Here is a 19,409-nt window from a genome sequence, read left to right on the forward strand (position 1 = left end):
TTTTCTTAATATAAAATTACTCTTTTATATAAAGTTCTCTCTTACACATATATAATTGCCTCTGGATTTGTTTCTCTAGTCTACCAAGACAGACTAACACAAAACCAAACCAAACAAACCCAAACACCCTCTGGAGCAGCTTTACTCTATAAAATAGTATCACTCACTGGATCACATGATATGATCCTGGAGACAGATTCTGACTTAGTATGCTGGAGGAATAGGTTTGTTGACATATATATCATCAAATTACATCCTTTATCCAGACATCATACAAAATCCATACTTTATAAAACCACGACATTACAAGACATATATACCTCTGTAAGTTTACACGGAATGCCACTGGAGTCAAGTGAAAAACAAAGTGAAGCAAAATGGCATAAAGCACAGTCAAGATTCACTTCTGATCCTCTTACCTAATGTCTGTCGGAAGGAAATCCTCCAGCCTCTCGCGGTTTGAGCTGAGTCTGTCTTGAACACCAGGAGCAAACTGTTATTAGTGCTCCTAACATTTGGCGGCAGCTTGGAGCCACAGAATTTGCCAAGGAGGGGGTCACTGCTGTTCGACCCATCATAAATCGCCAAGTAGTCTTGGGAGCAGGAGGTGGAGGGAGCCACAGCAAAATCACTGAACCTGTGAACGGTAGCCTGTTAATACTGATTTTCTCCATTCGTGCTCTTTCAAATTGTGCCTTTCTTTCTTGGAGAGGAAAAAGGCAAGGCAATGACTGAAATTAGAAAAGCCAAACTTTACCTATTAGGGGATATTATAAACAATACATTGTTTTACTGAACAATTCAAAAGTTTAGCCACCATTTCCCCCCTCCAAAAAAAAAAAATCAAGTACCTTCAACACCATGATGGGAGCTAGAACTATACAGATGAGTGAGATACAGACCTGGAGATCAATGAGTTTATAGTCCAGAACTTAAGCAGTTGTCTTCAAAACGTTTGTGGGGAAAAAGATAGTGTTAAAATACAAGTAGACTTTCCTCATTAAATTTTTGAAGGCTCTTTGTACTGAGCCCATTAGAAATCAATTTTGACAAGTTGAACTGATTTTAGTTAACATTTAAGCAACACACCTATTGTTCTGTATCATTAAAAAAAATTGTGTTAACTATGCACCACCATTATTTGGAAACATAAGCGATACTCTTTATTTATAGGAAGGGAGCTGGTATCATAGGATGGATTAAATCCTGGCTTAGGATCTGAGATCAATTTTCTCTCCCTCAGTCTCTGTGTTCCCGTTTTTAAAGATGCTGATGCTAGGAAGATTCAATGAGACCCCATGCAAACAATAAAACTGGTATCTGGCATCGAGTGAACATTTACAAGTGAAAGCTACTGTTATTGCTATGATTTTGAAAACATATTTCAGACCATGAAAGACGTGGTTTATCATACAAGAACACACTATATAACACCGGTGGTAGAAAAGCAGCTCACCTCCCTTGAGTGACACTGCATTGCTCTAACAAGACGTTCACATGTACACACCGGTGGTCACTGGAAACTCCACACTGTCCCAGCTCTCATGTTCCCTGCACTTGGGAGGATTTCTCACACAGCCCAATAGTCTTTCAGGTGTGACATGACCATAAATTTGCTTGGGCCGGTGGATTATGAGCATCATTCAAATGTATTTCTATGTGGAATACATTTTAAAAAAACCTCTCCGTTTCCACATTCCCTTCCTAGACCGTGACGTCATGGGTACTCCGAAGGAAATGAAGGTTCCAGGAGCCAGGGATTCTGCAGCGTTTCCTCACCAGGCCCTACTGGACACAGCACGAGTGAGAAACGAATCTATTGAATTTAATCACTGTGCTTTGGGGAGTTCTTACCATTTATAATCTGACCAGACAGATAAATCCTTGAATCTTCCTATAGAGTCTCACACCCTATTTTAACCCGGGCCTTCTGCTTTTTCATTTCAAGCAACTATTGGAGTTATTTCTATATCAAGTCATGAATGCAAGGCATTTGTCTTTTGGAGTCATTTCCATAAGCCTTAAGTAAGACTTTCTATGTATATTTTTTCTTCTGGATTTAATGGTGGTACTTATTGTAGTACAATTTCTTGAAAAAACGTGCAAATTCCTTGATAGCCTCTCATCATTTTTGTATGTTTTTTGCTTTCTCGGGTTTATTGTTGTTTTCAGAAGTGGGAGTAAGAAATTCAAGGAAAGGAAACTGGTATTTTTCAAACAGATTTTTTGACTACAATTTTCAAACTGAAAATGAAGATCAAAATAAAATTTTTACTCTTCTTTTTTAATCACATACAATGTGTTCTTGTAAAAGAAGATAAGGTTGAGCCATAGTTATACAATTTTTTTTTAAGCATGGTACAGTAGTTACCCATTGGGTTGCTAACCGCAAGGTCAGCAGTTTGAAACCACCAGCCACCCTGCAAGAGAGAGACTTGGCTTGCTATTCTCATCGTTGCCAACTCAGTTTATTTTGCACCATTAGCCCAGAAAAGTGCCAAAGATATCTGGAGGGACATTACGTGGTCAGCATATTTTGAGAAACTTGATAGAAGCATTTATTTTTTTAAAAGGCAGTGCCTTCTGCAACACCTAGAACAACATCCGTTTCAAATATAGATTCTTAAAAGGCACATAAGTATTTTTCTAAAATATTATTGTGAACTTTGAGATGGTGAGCCCTAGCTATCAGTCAAAAAATGGGAAAAACATACATCTACATGCATGTGTCTTTCTGTGTTTACATACTCAAAACTCACTGCCACTGATTCCGACTCAGAGAACCCACAGGACAGAAACCCCTGTGAGTTCCTGAGACTGTAAATATTCATGGGAGTAGAAAGCCCCATCTATCTCCTTATGGCTATCAGCACAATTACCGACCCACTAAAGCACAAGGGCTCTTAATATTGTGTGTGTGTGTGTGTGTGTGTGTCCCTAATTAAGTGTTCAGATATTTAACAAGAGACTGGCAGTGCAAGCCCACCAGAAGCTCTATTGTGGAAAAGACTTGATGGTCTTTTCCAATAAAGATCATAGTTTTAGAAACCCAATGGGCAGTCCTAATATGTCTTATAGGGTTGTTATGTGGTAAAATTGGTTGAAAACACATAAAAGAACACTATAAGAAAACTAAACAGGACATGGGAGAGGGAGAGGTGGGGGAAAAGAAATGGGTATTAACAAACCATGGGACAAGGGAACAACAAGTGATCTAAAATCGATGGGAAGGAGGGTGTAGGAGGCCCGGTAGGGCTTGATCAAAGGCAATGTAACCGAGAGGAAATATTGAAACCCAAGTGAAGGCTGAGCATGATAGTGGGACAAGAGGAAAGTCAAAGGAAATAGAGGAAAGAACTAGGAGACAAAGACCATTTATAGAGGTCTAAATACAGGTGTGTACATATGTAAATATATTTATATGTAGCGATGGGGAAATAGATCTATGTACATATATTTATAGTCTCAAGTAGAAAGAAAAAGTTTTGATAATGTTGATGGCAACAAACGTACAAATGTGCTTGATGGAATGGATGGATGGATAAGAGTTGTATGAGTGCCCAATAAAATGATTTAAAAAACAAACTAAATAAATAAAATTAAATTTAAAAAGAAAAATAGATTGATACATACATGGACAGATGGACAGACATGAGGGGACTTTCAAAAGGTGTGGGAAAATGGGAGGAAAGATAATGGAATATTTCCATCAACATTTTGAAGTCCCCAAATATCACAACTGTAATCTTACACATGCTCGACACAAATACTATGTCAGAGACAAAGAGAGAAGCCACCTTTGTGCTTCCATTCCTGGCCAGATGATCCCTTCATAGAATTTCTAGCTATCTGGTTGGTTTTCCTTGCCCTTTGGTCCCTGGAAGTTAAAGGGCTATTTGGGGGGATGGGGTGGGGGTGGGCATGGGGAGGGACAGGTTCCTTATAAACAGCCCATTTGTAGGTCCAGATAACAGACCAGTTACTGATGTGTGATCAAACCAGACTTGATAAAAGCCATGTCTCATGTATGAGGTCCTTACGAGGTAAACTACCGAGAAGCCACCATGCTTTTGGAAGAAAGCAATCATAAATATATCGGAGAGGGAAAGGAGGGAGGATTCCAGCCCACGAGCTTCTATATGAAATCTTACAGTGCCATGAACAATACTGATCTCCAGAATGTCCCCCTAACATGTTGTGGGTCACTGAAGCATAGAGTTAGAAAGGAAGATATCCAAGAAGCAAACAGCCTTGGTCTTTATCACTCTGGTACACTAGAGGTAGCATTCCATCCATCATTTTTGTTGGGGATCAATAGGGTAAAGAAAAGAATTTTAATGAGGATGTATAGAGTCAGCTTGAATGTGTTCTGACCCATGACTCAAGAACAACTCAGAGGGCAACAGAAAGGAAATGATCTTTGGAGGAAGCCTAACAAGGACTCAAATGTTTATTCTTCATCACACTGTATGTGAACGTCTTTTCTACACTTCCCTTTTCACACGGGTGAATGAGAAATTAATGTCTGCCACACATGACTGTTTTAAGAGTGAAATAAGATAACAAATATGAGTTAGAATTCCTTGTTCTGCATGTATGAGGGGGCGTCAAGATTTGGTGGGGGAAAAAACCCAAATATTTTTATAGAACATATATTTTTTTCCCATAAATTTTTGGAAGCCCCATTAGAATGGTACAAAAAATGCCCAAGTAATAGAGCAGAGCCATCCTTCTCGTACCCTTGGTGCCCCCTTTGCTTTCCCATTACATAAAGCTCTATTGCAACTGTTGGGGGGTACAGTGGGAACAACAGTTTTAGCTGCTGTGGTATATGTTCTTCAACCTTAAACATTATTTGTTTCTAGGAAAGTTAGAAAGCAAGTTCACTGGAAACTTGTTTCTCCTTCTTGATACCCCTGTGCAACAGGACTTTCAAAAAGTTCATGGTAAAATGGCATGAAAAGAAAATGGAATTCTCTTCACCATTTTTATGAAGTCCCCCTGTGGCACAGGGGCCACCATAAGCTCAGCAGTTTGAAACTGCCAGCTGCTCTTTGGGAGAAAAATGAGTTTTCTATTCCCATCAAGAGTGACAGTCTCAGAAACCTGCAGGGCCAGTTCGACGCTGTCCTACAGGGTCACTGTGAGTTGTCATCGACTCCACGGAAGTGAGTCTGGAGTCAGTCTGCTCTGTTGTCTACCTCTGATGAGAATCATCCCCCTCCATCAGTAAAGACATCCCTTTTCTGTACACAGAGGTAAAGCAATTTGGTTAAAAAGGCCCATTTTCCTACTTACTTGAGCTGAATCAATTTGTTTTCTTCAACGGTGATGGTGTACAAGCAGTACATGTGGTTAGGGTAGTCTGAATGTGAGTAGGCGGGACTCCGGATGATGCCCGTGGAGAAATTGAACATGCCACCACAGGCTGCAACAAAGACAGGGCCATATGCAGGTCAGAGTTAGTATGGCGGCAAAGATAATGCTGAAATACTCTACACCTGGCTTCTTTTCCATAAGAGAGAGAATGATTTTTCTTAGAGCACCTCAAACATCCCTTCATGGTGTTTACCAATGACTGTGACCTTTCCATGGAGGGGAAAGAGAAAGCAAGGAAGGAGGAAGGAGGGACATCCTAATCCAGGTACATCTTGCCAAGAAATAAGCCTGAGTCAAATGAATGGCCATAGTGAGCATTGTCCGAATCCCCACATTCAACTCAAAGACTAAGAAGAGGGCAATGAGGGGAAGTTTAGAAAAGACGGGAAGGATCCAAGACATGTCCTAGGAAGATGGTCCCAGGAAGGACCAATATCTAGAACTCTTCAGCAATACAGATTCACTTCTCCTCTGTTAAGGATAGAAGTTTATAAAGTATTTTATAAAGTAAAGAATCTTATAAAGGATATCATTTTGGTATTTTCACGTTTGGTTCCCACTGTGGGTTCATGCGCGGAATTCACAGTTCCCATGCTGAAAGGTGCTTTAAGAAGTTCATGGAAACATTCCATTATCTTCTATTCCATTTTCCATACACTTTTCCGAACACCCTCGCATTTCTATTTAATTCTGAGATGGGAAAGGACTGCCTTCGCACAAATTTGTATTACTCATCAACAAGCGTAAAGCAGGCACGCTCCCAACCTGACATCAGAAATCAGCAGCAGAATCCTCAGTTACTCCTAGTAGCTAAGGAAAAGATAAGTTATAAAAAAGGATAAAGCTATATTACAAATATTTGATATGCATCATGATTTCTTGGTTCATATCAGAAAAGGATCAAACTATGCAGAAGTACTCCACTATCATTGCATTAAAAATGCTGTATTTATTTCATATAACACCAAAATTATAATGAACTTTGTGCATTTTGAGGATATTTCAGTGTTCTATACACTGTCCATAGGCATATCTATTTTCATCATTTGGAAATAAGAAAGTGTGGCTACCTTTGGAAAGTTCTTTCTATTACCATGGTCTCAGATGAACCCACTTTACAGGGAAAGCTATTTTCTTTATGCCCATAAGTATTCATGTGCTGAGATTCCTGGGATACATCTATAGTGAATTAAACATAGACTTATATAGCCATTACTCTATTTCATTGTTAAACAATCCTGTGTTCCCTGAAAGCTTACTCAATGCTTAAATATGTACAATTCTAGGATTTGAAATCTTAATAAACACAAATCAAGAAAAGGAAAAGGAAATTCCAAATTGTATCAGTATAGCTACTCACAGGCTATCCTGTAGGAAAACTTGAATCCATAGTCCGTGATGTGTGCGTTAGAGTAGAAGTAGAGCAGCACTGGACCAGAGATGGAGACGGGAGCAGGGGTCTCATCACCACATAGGGTCGCAAATGGTGTGGAAGATAAGCTGTACCCTCTAATGATGTGCACTCCATCGTTGACACAACTCCCTGCGATGGCTGAGCGTGCTGTACAAAGCAGGAATAGCCAGCATTAGAATCAGAAACAGCATTAAAACAAAATGCCATACACATTCAGCCAACAATGTACTAAAGATTCGTGTATTTTACTTTGAAATTAAAATGAGAATCAAGGGATACTTTAATAAGTCAAGACTTAATCTTGTTTCCTGTTGAAAGGCTAGTTACGCTTGTTACCAAATAAGTGGTAACAGAAAACAAGTAGACCGTCCCAATAGATAAACCCCATTTTGAAATAACACTGATATATCACTTTCCTTTACAGAATAACTTCTCTAATTCAGTGATTATAAACCAAGAGCAATTTTGCACTCTCAAGAGACGTTTTGCAATGGCTGGGAGATTTGTTTTTACAACTTGGGGCTGTGCTTGTGGTGCCCTTGTGTACAACAGTGGTTAACATTGCCCGGTCCTGCACCCTTCTCCCAGCTGCTGGGATGGAGCCCGTTGTAGCAGCTGTAGTGTCAGACCATCCGGTTGAGAGGAAGCTACTGGTATTAAATCAAAAGTAGTCAGAGATGGTCTGAAACATCCTGCCATGCCATCCTCCAAAATAATAAAAGAAATCCTCTGGTCAACTGTGCGAAAACTCAGAAACCCTGCTTAGACTTAAGGTTTTTAAAAGGAACTAGAAATTCCTTAATGACCATTTAATATCCATGACAAAGATTTTTTTCTACAAACAATGTTAGCCTAATGGCTTCTGGATTTAAAAACTGAAAACATTGTTTTGTTTTGTAACTATCAACCCGTGAAGGGGTTTCAGAAAGTCCATGGAAAATGGAAGCAAACAACTATGGAATTTTTCCACAAGTTATTTGAACTCCATCATATATGCATTCTGCTCCCTCCCCCAAGAAAAAGATAAAACAGAATAAGAAATTAAAAATATTTGTATTAGTATAACCTCTCTAGTGAACTTTGTAGGTCAATGTATAGAATAAATCATCAGGATTATATTCAGCAAAACCTTTTATAATCAATTTTTTATTAACCTCAAATATGTATTTTTTCATATGACTAAAATATGTTCTTTTAAAGCATTATATTTAGAGAAAAGACTATTTTATTTAATCAATAAATCAAATTCTAATATACAGGTGATGTCAGCAAAAATATCCAGTAAGAACTTTCAAAACTTTGCTTCTCCATAAAAGCAATACAAGTGCTGGAAAAATGGTCTAAAGAAACTTTCAGAACTCTGAAAATTAAGCAAAAATTTGCAGCATATCAAAGAGTTCATTGCACAAGGATATCTGATCTTCATCTCCATAAGTACAGTTAGCTTTGTGGCATTTTAATTTATAAGAGTCCCACCACCTGCTCATGAGCGATCCTGAAAACTAGCCTACATTTCCAGTATCGGGGGAGCAGAGTGGAGCTGTAAGCTCTTTAAACCCTGCTCACCCTCACCAAACGGGGAGCATTTGACTTGGCCCACCTTCCCCTACCTTGAATGCCCCACTCAAAAAGTTTGCCTTTATTTAACCTGACCCAAAGCTCACCCGATGCTGAAAGCCTCTTCTAAGTGGATGTCTGAAATATTTAAAGGGCAACTGTTTTTACATCATGGCTGCCTGAAGCACAAATAGCAATTGGGGCACACAAGAGACTAACCAAGAGGCTTTTAGAAAGAACAGCTGATGGAATGAGATGTCCACACAGCAGTCTTTCTGCCGTGGGACACTTGATGGATCCAGGGGGGCTGTAAAATTAGATACCTACACTCTATCTGGGTTGTGGCCTATAGCACAAGAGTTTTTAATTGCTGGGGTTAGGGCACTGAGTATTATTATCCCCCTCCCACCTCACCCCCACCCTCAGAAATAGAGGTTACTGGCCAAATCAGTTTGGGAACCTATGCACTAAACTTTGAAGATAATTATTATAGTTCACATTCTCAGGACATACTCTAAATTCTGACACCCTTCTGTTTGGGATTTTGCAAAAAGACTGTTTTCCTAAAATAGCAGAACATTAGTTTTTATATGAATTCGTTTCACCCACAGAAGGAATCCAGAGGAGGAAAAGCAAGGGAGTTCTAAAAACAGTTCTGTCCCTGCTTTCACTTGGTCTGGAAGCCTCTAAAACATTCCTTTAATCACTTGAGATAATCCAATAAAACCCACTGCCATAGAGGTTATTTTCCCTCCTAGCACTTCTACAGGACACAGCTGAACTGCCCCTGAGGGTTTCGGGGTCTCTGACATTTTAGAGGAACAGAGAACCTCCTCTCTCTCCCTTGGAACAGCTGTTGGGGTTCAATCAGCTGACCTTGTGCTTAGCAATTCAGGACATAACTCGCTGTGCCACATAACCCAAGATCCTCCCTCCTATCAAGTTTACGTTATAGCTAAGCTAACCTAACCTGAACAAGATCTGCTACTGGCAACTGAAAAAAGAAAAAGTTAAAAATGTGAAGGATTTCACTTCAATGTCTTTATTAGGTAATTTCCAAGCAATGCAATGTTGGAGAAAACAGGAAAAAGGGAAGTAGATTAAATTCAGGCTTGAATATGGCCAAAATATGTACTTTGATTATAACCTCGGTTTGTCTTCAAGACACTAAAAGCTCAATTGGGATTTTAAAAATTCAGGGTCAATGGATTAGAGCATCAAAAAATAAATATGCACTCATTCATTACAACAATCGCTTTGGACATCACCAGTACACAAACTTGCGAAACCAACATCAGAAGCGAAAGGGACTATTGCTCCTGCTAGAGGAATGTGCTGCCCCCGCGCTAGTTTAAATGTCCTCCAAAGCACGAGGCCTCTGTTTGTGATGGCATCCGTTACTCTGTCCATGGTCATCCTAGTCCTATAGGAACGGGGCACAAAGTAAGATAACTATTCTGAGCATTTGGGGGATTCTTGATTATGGAGTAATTAAACAGATGGCTGTTGCTGCTAGGTGTTGTCCAATTGCTTACAGCTGGTGCACAACAGAAGGAAACACCACCTAGTGCCGCATCAGCCTCGCAAATGTATTTGGGATGACGTTTTGCAGCCACTGTGTCGATCCATCTTGTGAAGTCCTTCTTATTTTTGACGGATCCTGGACTTTATAAAGCATGTTGTTCCTTCCCAGGGTTTCATCTCTTCAGAGAGATGCCAGTCGTGCCAGCCCTGCTTGTAAGGAGCATTCTAGCTCTCCTTCCTCCAAGACGTTTTGTTTGTTCTTCTGGCAGACCACAGGGCTTGCGGACTTCTTTGCTGAGCCCAGAATTCAAACTTCTCAAATTTTCTGGGATCGTCTGTATTCATTGCAAAAATTTTTTTTTAAATCATTTTATTAGGGGCTCATACAACTCTTACCACAATCCATACACACATCAATTGTGTAAGGCACATTTGTACATTCATTGCCCTCATCATTCTCAAAACATTTTCTCTCCACTTAAATCCCCGGCATTAGGTCCTCATTTTTCCCCTCCCCCTCCCTCATAAGCCCTTGATAGTTTATAAATTGTTATTTTGTCATATCTTGCCCTGTCCAATGCATATGAAGCAAATGCTAAAATGCCATGGATTGGATCAGGCACACCTTAGTGCTCAGAGTGACACCTTTGCGCTTTAACACTTTCAAGAAGTCTTGTGTGGTAGATTTGCCCAATGCAAAATGTTGTCTAATTTCTTGATTGCTATTCCACGATCACTGATGGTGGCTGCAAGGAAAATGGAATCTTTGACAACGTCACTCTTTGATCCATTTAGTACATGGCATTTTTAATAGAGTTATAATCCATATGGAAAGCTAAAGCCTTTCATTTAGTGGAACATGTTTCCAGTCCTCGCTGTTAGCCAGCAGGGCTGTATAATCTTCCTCCGACCCTAATGCCACTTGCTTCAGCTTTTCGTAGTATTTGCTCAACATACAGATTGACTACAAATAGTGTAAGGGTACAACCCAGACACCCACCTTTCCCGATTTTAAACCACACAAGATTCCCCTGCTCTGTTCAAATGACCATCTTTGTCCATGTACATGCTCTGCGTGACCAGACGGAAGTGATTTAGAATTCCCGTTATTCTACACCTTTCCCAGTTTGTTATGATCCACACAGTAATATGCCATTGCATCATTAATAAAGCACAAGTAAAATATCTTCCTGGTACTCCTAAGTCAAGATGCATCTGTAGTCAACAATGATATATCTCTCATGTCATGTCCTCTTCTGGTTCGGGCTTGGATTTCGAACAGCTCCCTGCTACAACTTTTCAAATTATCTTCAGCAAAATTTTACCTGCACGTGTGTTAATGACATTGTTGGATGATTTCTGCATTTTCTTGGGTCATTTTCTTTGGAATTGTCACAGATGTGGATCTCTTCCAGTCAGTTGGCCAACTGTCTACCAATTTCTTGGAAAACAAACTAGAAAGTGCTTCCCATGCTCCATTAGATAGTGAAACATTTCTATTGCTATTCCATGAATTCCTAGAACTTCACTTTTATCTACAGTTTTCTGTGCCTCTTGGGCTTCTTCCTTCAAAACCACTGATTTTTTATCATGATACCCCTTGGACATTTTTCACCTTGGCCTGTTCTCTTTGCTACAGTGACTGCATATTCTTTCCATCTTCTCTGATGCTTCCTGCATCCTTTTTCATTTTGCCCATGGAACTAAACAGAACAGACATAATGTAATAAAATAAGGGAGGACCCCTGATAGAGCATAGGGGTAACCCGTTGGGCTACTAACCACAAGCAGTTCAAATCCACCACCACTCCACAGGAGAAAAATGATGTCTTCTAATCCAGTAAAGAGTTACCATATCAGAAACCCATAGAAGCAGCTCTACCCTGTTTTATAGTGTTGTGGTGGTCAGAATTCATTGGACATCTGTTAATCAAATAAGATATTTCCAAAAAAAAAAAAAAAGAAGAAGTTGTGTTTTGGGGACAACTTTTCATTGTTTTTCTAGAGAGCAGTTTAATATTGAATATTGAAACAAATGACTCAAAATAATCTACTCATGGCCAAAGCTTGATTCAAATAAGTACAAAAGTTAAGACTTTGGGTCATCTTCCTCCTAGATGAAAACCGTTTTGATCTTTCACCAATAATCATTTATTTAAGGTAAGTGGAATTTCCAATTTTTACTACAAAACATAAAAATCTATACACTTCCAAAATCTGATGAAATTACCTACAGTCTTTTCAGGGGCCTCACGTGTATGTAAAAGTTGCACAAAGAAGAAGAAGGCTGAAGAAGAAGTGATGCATTTGGGTGATAGTGTTGGCAAAGAATCTCATATATACCATGGACTGCCAGAAGAATGGGTGAATCTATGTTAGAAGAGGTACAGAAAGACTGCTTCTTAGAAGCAAGGGTGTCTAGACTTCATCTCTTATCTCCTGGGCATGTCATCAGGAGGGACAAGTTTCCAAGAAAGATAGCATAGCTGGCCGACTCAAGGGTCCACCCAAAAGCGGAAGATGCTGCACACAGCGGACTGGTAATTGTGCTGCTACAATGGGCTCATGCGTAGTGATGACTCCCAAACTGGTACAGGGCAGGCAGTGTTTGTTCTGCTGCACATGGGATGACTATGAGTAAGAACGCTTGCTATGGCACCTCCCAACAATAACAACAACCCGAAGTCTAAGAACTTACGAAAAATTACTATGAGTAATGTGATATGTAGGAACATAACATATGTGTCATTGGGCATCAAGTGATTTACACACATATATTGCTCCCAATCTCTATCCACATACCACATCAACCTATAAGAGTAGTTCAAGCTTTCAAAGAGAAGATACTTGGTGATAAAGACCAGGGGCATCAGAAAATGATGACAGTACATACTTTTCCTGTAATGATAGGGGAACCAATGCATATATGAACAAAATATACACAAACTATGAAATATAATACCGTAAAAGTAAATCAGGGTGCAAAAAGCAAAACTAGGAAGACTGTCTCCTAAGGAGGTGCTGTAGTGGGTTATGAGGTGGGCTCGAGCTACAAGGTCAGCAGTTAAAAACCACCAGCCACTCCGAGGAAGAAGAATGAGGCTTTCTACTTCCATAATGATTTAGTTCCAGAAATCCAGAGGGTACTTTGACTCTGTCTTATAGGGTTGACACGAGTCCCAATGGACACAACGCCCGTGAGCTTGGCTTTTGCACTGGTCTTCTAGGGAGAGAAGATAACATAGTCACGGGCTAGAGCAACTTTCTCAAAGAATGCGGTTGTTAGGTGCTTGTAAGTGATTGACAAAACACTGTCTGGTCTGCAGAGGCTGTAGAACGCCTAGTATTGCAAAGGCAGGAACACTAAGTTTAGAAAAATGCATCCCACATGAAGCAACATAGTATACTTTTAGAGCAACTTATGTTAGTGGTAAGTAGGCTACAGAGCCTTTCTAACCTGCCAGTAAGGCAGCATGCTGCATAGATGAATGATCAGAATACAAGGGTAAATCAGAAAGACTTAGAAATAACATCCTAGTTCACACATGCATGGATTTATTCCAAACACAATGTTCAAACATGACTGTGAAACCAGTAAGTTGATGGCTGCAGATAGGTTCTCTCGGCGATACACTTGTAGTCTCATTCAGGTAACACACACAAAAAAGCCTTCCCTGCCATCGAGTGGATAGTGACTCAGAAAGACCCGTATTCTCATTTTCGGGTGATTGAAAACAAAGTCCAATTAAAACTCGGGTTTCCACAGGGATCTGCTGGATCAGTAAAATTCAAGGCCAAGAGCTCAGCTCAGAAGATTATGGTAATTGATTTGGGGGATGACAATCGAGTAATCGCCCTGGATTTTTCCAAAAGACACAGGACAGGACTAGGGGCTTATCATGAAGAACTTTCAAGAAAATGGCAACCTGAATTGGCGAGGAAAAGGCCAGGAAAGATCTTTGAAGGAATTTCCCCCCACATGACGTTCCCATACCTGCTCATTCTTCAAGTGTAGCAAGAGCTGTCCTAGGACAGTTTCATGGGCAGCCTTACCCCAGCCATACTAACGCCCTGGTCTTGCCCCACACTCAACATTTCTAAGGAACATCATTTGAATCTTTCAATGACGCCCATACTTCCATGCAGACGTGATGTAAATTTAAAAAGTGTAGAATTCCACTCAACAAGGAGACAAGGATGCCATCGGCCCTTTATCAAAATTGTGCTGGAAGTATTAGCCAGAGCTATTATATAACAAGAAGAAATCAAAGGGATCCAAATTAGCGAAGAAGTTGTTAAAGGTTCTGTATTTGCAGTTCATATAATTCTATATGCAAAACAACAACAAAAAACCCCAAACAAAACAAAGACTCCACAACGAAATGTTTGGAACTAATTGAAAAACTGTGGTGGGGTACAAGATCGGCATGCAGAAATTAATCAGATTCTCATATACTATCAAAGTCAGCTCTGAAAAGGAATTCAGGCAAACAACACCATTTACAATAGCCACCCAGAAGACAAAATCATACTTAGGGATAATCTTAACCAGGGAAATAAAAGACTTAAGAACAAAGTTCTCCCTTCCTGATTAAAAAAAAAGGCTCCTGTACAGCCACAGTTGTCAAAACCACTCTGTACTGGTACAACATGAGATACATAGACCGATGGAACAGAACAGAGCACCAAAAAAACAAGTCCACTCACCTAGAGGCAATTACTTTTTGACAAAGGATTGCAGCACAATAAATAGAACATAAACAGGCTTTTCCAAAAATGGTGCTGGCAAAATTGGATTTCCGTTTGTAGAAGACTGAATCAGGATCCCTACCTCTCTCCATAAACAAAGTGAACTAAAGATGGGTTAAATGCAATACATCATTTGATCTCTTGACTGCTGCTTCCACGAGCATTGATTGTGGATCCAAGCAAGACGAGACTCTTGACAACTTCAACCTTTTCTCCACTGATCATGATGTTACTTATTGGTCCAGTTGTGAGGATTTTGGCCTTCTTTACATCGAGTTGTAATCCATACTGAAGGCTACAACCCTTGACCTTCATCACAAGTGCTTTAAATCTCCTCACTTGCAACAAGCAAGGTTGTATCATCGCAGGCTGTTAGTTAACCATCCTCTAATCCTGATGTTATATATTTCATATAATCCAGTTTCTCTGATGATTTGCTCATATACAGATGGAAAAACTGTCATAAAAAGATACAATCTTGACGCACATCTTTCCTAATTTTAAACCATGCAGTATGTCATGTTCTGTTTGCACACCTGCCTCGTAAGCCATGGACAAGTTCCTCATGGGCACAGTCAAGTGTTCTGGAATTTCCATTCTTCTCAAGGTTACGCAGAGTTCAGCATGGGTCACACAGTCAGATGCCTTGGTATCGTCAATGAAGCACAAGTGAACATCTTTCTGCTATTCTCTGCTTTGAGCCAAGATCCATCTGACATAGATAGCCCTTGTTCCATGTCCTCTTCTGAGTCCAGCCTGAACTTCTGGAAGTTCCGGTATTGCTAGGGATCAGCCCTACTATTACAAGGTCAGAAAAAAAACAACCACCCAGGGGGTGAGGGACGAATATATGGGATAAATATAGTATCAAACATAATGAAAAGCACACACAGAGCAAAAGACACAATAGACAACTGGGACCTCCAAAAAATAAGATACTTACAAGCATCAAGATTTACCTGAAAGACTACAATGAGACATCACAGACTGGGAAAATATTTTTGGCAATGACGCATCAGGTATGGAAATAATTTCTAAAATCTATAGAAATCTTCAGTGCCTCTTCAACAAAAAAGATGAAAGCCCAAGTGAAAATGGGCTGAGGACATGAGCAGACAGTGCACCGAAAAAGATGTGCAGGGGGTCAGAAACTATCTGTTAAAATGCTCACAATCACAAGTCATCCAAGAGATGAAAATCAGCTGTGGGTACCACCTCATACTGGCACCCATAGCAACATTCAAAAAGGCCGACAACAGTAAGTGCTGGAGTGGGGGAAGAGAGGGTAACCCCAAACACGGCTGGTGGGAGCGTGAAGCAGTACCATTACCGTGAAAAGCGATAGCGGTAGCGGTATGGCTCTCCCTCAAACAATTGGGGATGGAAGAGCCATATGACCCAGGAATAGTCCTACTTGGCATATATCCTCCAGAAATAAGGAACATAGTATGAACAGATATACGCACCCCCGTGTTCATCAAAGCACTGTTCACAACAGCAAAAAGATAGAAACAACTTAAAGTGAGAGAATGAATAAACAAAACTTGTAGGTACACACACACACACTGGGAAACGAGGCATTGTTCAAAAACCCTGATCCACTGTGAAACACCTCGTGGCCTGGGTGGATCTGGAGGCCATTCTGTTGAGTTCCTCAACCACCAAAGGCCATGTTGTGTGAAACTGCTATTATTATTTTTTTAATGAAGAGAAGGTATTCATACCCAGAGAGACAGCCTTGGACGGTCCCCAGAGGTGGGAGGGAAAGGAAGAGGGGAAGCAAAAGGCTAGAGGGTGGGCAGGTGTTCACTTGGGGGAGAGGAGGGAAATAGAGGCTCAGCGGGAGATGTGAGAGAAGTCAGGGGTGGGGAAGGAAACCGGGCAAGCCATTGGGAGGTTTGGGAAGTTCTTCAGGTTGCTGAATGCAAAAATAATGACCCGATAGGTAAACCCCAACCAAATTCACAATAAAAAGAAAAATGGATTCTTTTTGTTGTTGTTTTGGATACTTGTGTTTCACTGACGATGCAAAGGCATTTGACAGAAATGTGGGTGAAGGGAGACCGCAGTCGATGCAAGACATGAAAACAATATATAAATTTTCAAGAGTTCATGAGGGAGGGGGATGGGGGGGGATGAGCTGATAGCAAGGGCTCAAGTAGAAAGAAAATGTTTTGAAAATGATGATGGCCACCTATGTACAAATGTGCTTGACACAGTGGATGGATGTGTGGATTGTGATAAGAGCTGTAAGAGCCCCCAATAAAATGATTTTTTTAATGGATTCTCCAGGGTAGAGTGATGGAAACACTACTCCCAGGGTTCAGAGATGTAGATGAAGGCCTTGCTAAGAAATGATCACTTCACATTTTGATGTCTTTGTCTAATAGACGTCTCTATGATTTGCCAGCAATCTTGTTTGATGCACCCTCCTATTTGCCTGAATTTCCAGTAAACTTTCCCTGAGCACTTGTCAGTGTTCTGTAACACCATGGATGGACACATGTATTCCTCTGTAGCATTCTCTAGCCTGGCTGCAGTCCAATTCTGCCCCGTGTGCCCCACAACACAACAGATTGGTTACCCCAATCACTGGCCAAGGCAGGTCAGTCCTGCTGGTGTAGAGGCTCAGAAATGCTCGGGCATTTGTATGGTTTTTCTCAGAAACAGCTCCCATTGCCTGCAGCAGCTAGAAAGGCCAATGTTTCTGCAAGCAAGCTGTGACCTTTCTGGAGAGCAACGTTAAACTTGAACTAGTGGGTGCTACACGTGACTTCCCCAAGCATACTATCAAAGGGCTGGAGAGGCGATGCTGAATGCTTAGCTTGTTGATGCTATTCAAGAATGTCAGTATTGATATCATAGGGATAATAGCATGACTTGAAAATAAATGTGATTAATCTTAACCTTGAGGAGGGGGAGAGGGCAGAACCATCATAAGGCAATTAATATACAGCCATCAATTAGTACTTAGCAGCTCGAAAATGGTGAGCACTTGTAACTCTGAAAATGTCACATTATTATGCCACACACACAAAACCATGCTACAAGCACAACCCTCAGTCTATTCAACGGGTTGAAGGTTAGCAGACTCCTTGGTGGAAGCAGGGATCACATCTGGTGAAACCACACATCTGCTTTCCCATGATTGTGCATACAGGCACCCCCAAAGATCCTCCACAGTCACAGCAGAAACAACAGCACCAACCGCCACCATGATGAATCCTAGTCCACAGTGTTTTTTCACCAGGCATGATCTCACTTTCACACCACTCAGACTAAGAGAGCCTAGGAAGAAAGGCCTGGCAATCTACACCTGCATATTACTTTGCAAAAGCCCCATGGGCCACAAGGACCCAGTCCACAAGGGAGGGTGAGGCTGGCTTAGCCCCGGCAGCACATCGTTGCGATGCGTTTGGGGTTGCCATAAGTTGGGAGCCTACACTGCAGTCAACCAAACAGCAATCATTTTTATTTGTTTAAAATGATCATTACAAACGAAGACTCAGGGATTTGCACAGTTCTGTGAGTAGGCGTTGGCAGACCGTGGATGAGACCCACTTTAAAATGCTGCGCGCTCTCCCTTCTGCTGACGGGCATACCAGAGTATGCCTCCTACCCTTTGCGTCCCCTATGGCACTGAGCTTGGGGCTACCGTTTAGGCCAGAGTCATTCTGTGGGAGGAACACAGGTACCAGTGGTCCTGGCAGTGCCTGTGGTGGCTTTTATTTCTCGGTCCCGCGGTCTAAACGACTGCTCTTGACACATGGCATTCATTCTAGTGTAACCGTTCACAAGAACAAATGCACATACCAAAGAACAACCGTAGCCGCATCTGATGTTCTCCTTTTCCCTCCTTCTAAAATAGCATTCTTCCGGATCAGAAAAAGAGCACGCGAGCTATAAAGAAGGACCGAGAGATGATCGGTCCAGATATAACTCATAACAAGCGGCTTAAAGCATTCCAGGTATTTTTCACGTGTGTTATTTCATGTAGAAAACAGGACGGCATTCTACATGGCATTTTCAAACTCTCTCCATAGCCCTTCATCATGAGCAGCTCTTTCTAGCTGGCAAAGGTTTGTGTTCGCAAATGCTGAAAAGATCATGCAACTGGGACTCCCAACAGTTCATGGAAAATGGAATGAAAAGTTCCGACTATGTTACCACGAGCTTTTGGAAGCGACCCAGTCTCATTTTCGGTTCTGGAGTCACGGGATATGCATCTATTTATACTTGGCATTCTGTAGCAAATGCTTGTGCCAGAAAAGGCCTCTGTGGGATGACAGAACCGGAGGAGGGATGACAGAAAAAGGGAAAAGGAAGGCGGGCTTTCTATAACTAATCAATCGATGGATTTGCCAAAGTGAGTGACAGCATTGCCTGCGGGCCGCTGGAAGATCCACACACTCGCTGCCCTGGAAACTCAGCGACTCTGTAGGGCTGGAGAGAGCGGCCTCTGTGCAGTGGGAAGACCCTCCCTGTTTAAAAGGGAAGAAATGCTCGTTTCTCCCTTGGAGCCGTGAGTGGATTCCAACTACCACCAGGGATCCTGGAAAGATCCAGGAGGGATCCAAGGAGGCTGTGAAAGCAGAAAACTACACTTTATGCTGGATTATGGGCTCTAGCATTAAAATTATTAATTGCCAGGGGGGCATGAAACAATTCCCCCCATCCCCTAAAAACAGGGTGAAATCAATGAACTTTAGGAGCATACCCTAAGTGTAACACATCACTGACCTACAGACAGACATACTAACACTGACAACTCAAACAGAAAAAAAAA

At 41.1% G+C, this 19,409-nt stretch overlaps 1 protein-coding gene and 1 pseudogene across 1 annotated transcript in view; one reads left to right on the forward strand and one right to left on the reverse strand.

The window, feature by feature from the left end:
• Positions 1–224, forward strand: part of LOC115873992 — a 3,735-nt pseudogene extending 3,511 nt beyond the window's left edge.
• Positions 1–19,409, reverse strand: part of CUBN (cubilin) — a 303,548-nt gene that overhangs the window by 58,716 nt on the left and 225,423 nt on the right. The window contains exons 55-57 of the mRNA XM_004716015.2: positions 6,740–6,940; positions 5,299–5,428; positions 420–637 (exon numbers count right to left, since the gene is read on the reverse strand). Coding sequence (XP_004716072.1) covers positions 420–637; positions 5,299–5,428; positions 6,740–6,940 — 549 coding nt within the window. The remainder of the gene's footprint in view (positions 1–419; positions 638–5,298; positions 5,429–6,739; positions 6,941–19,409) is intronic.

Source organism: Echinops telfairi, unplaced genomic scaffold (genome assembly GCF_000313985.2).
Source record: "Echinops telfairi isolate 266 unplaced genomic scaffold, ASM31398v2 ScPeMD7_7473;HRSCAF=8511, whole genome shotgun sequence".
NCBI classification, from domain to species: domain Eukaryota; kingdom Metazoa; phylum Chordata; class Mammalia; order Afrosoricida; family Tenrecidae; genus Echinops; species Echinops telfairi.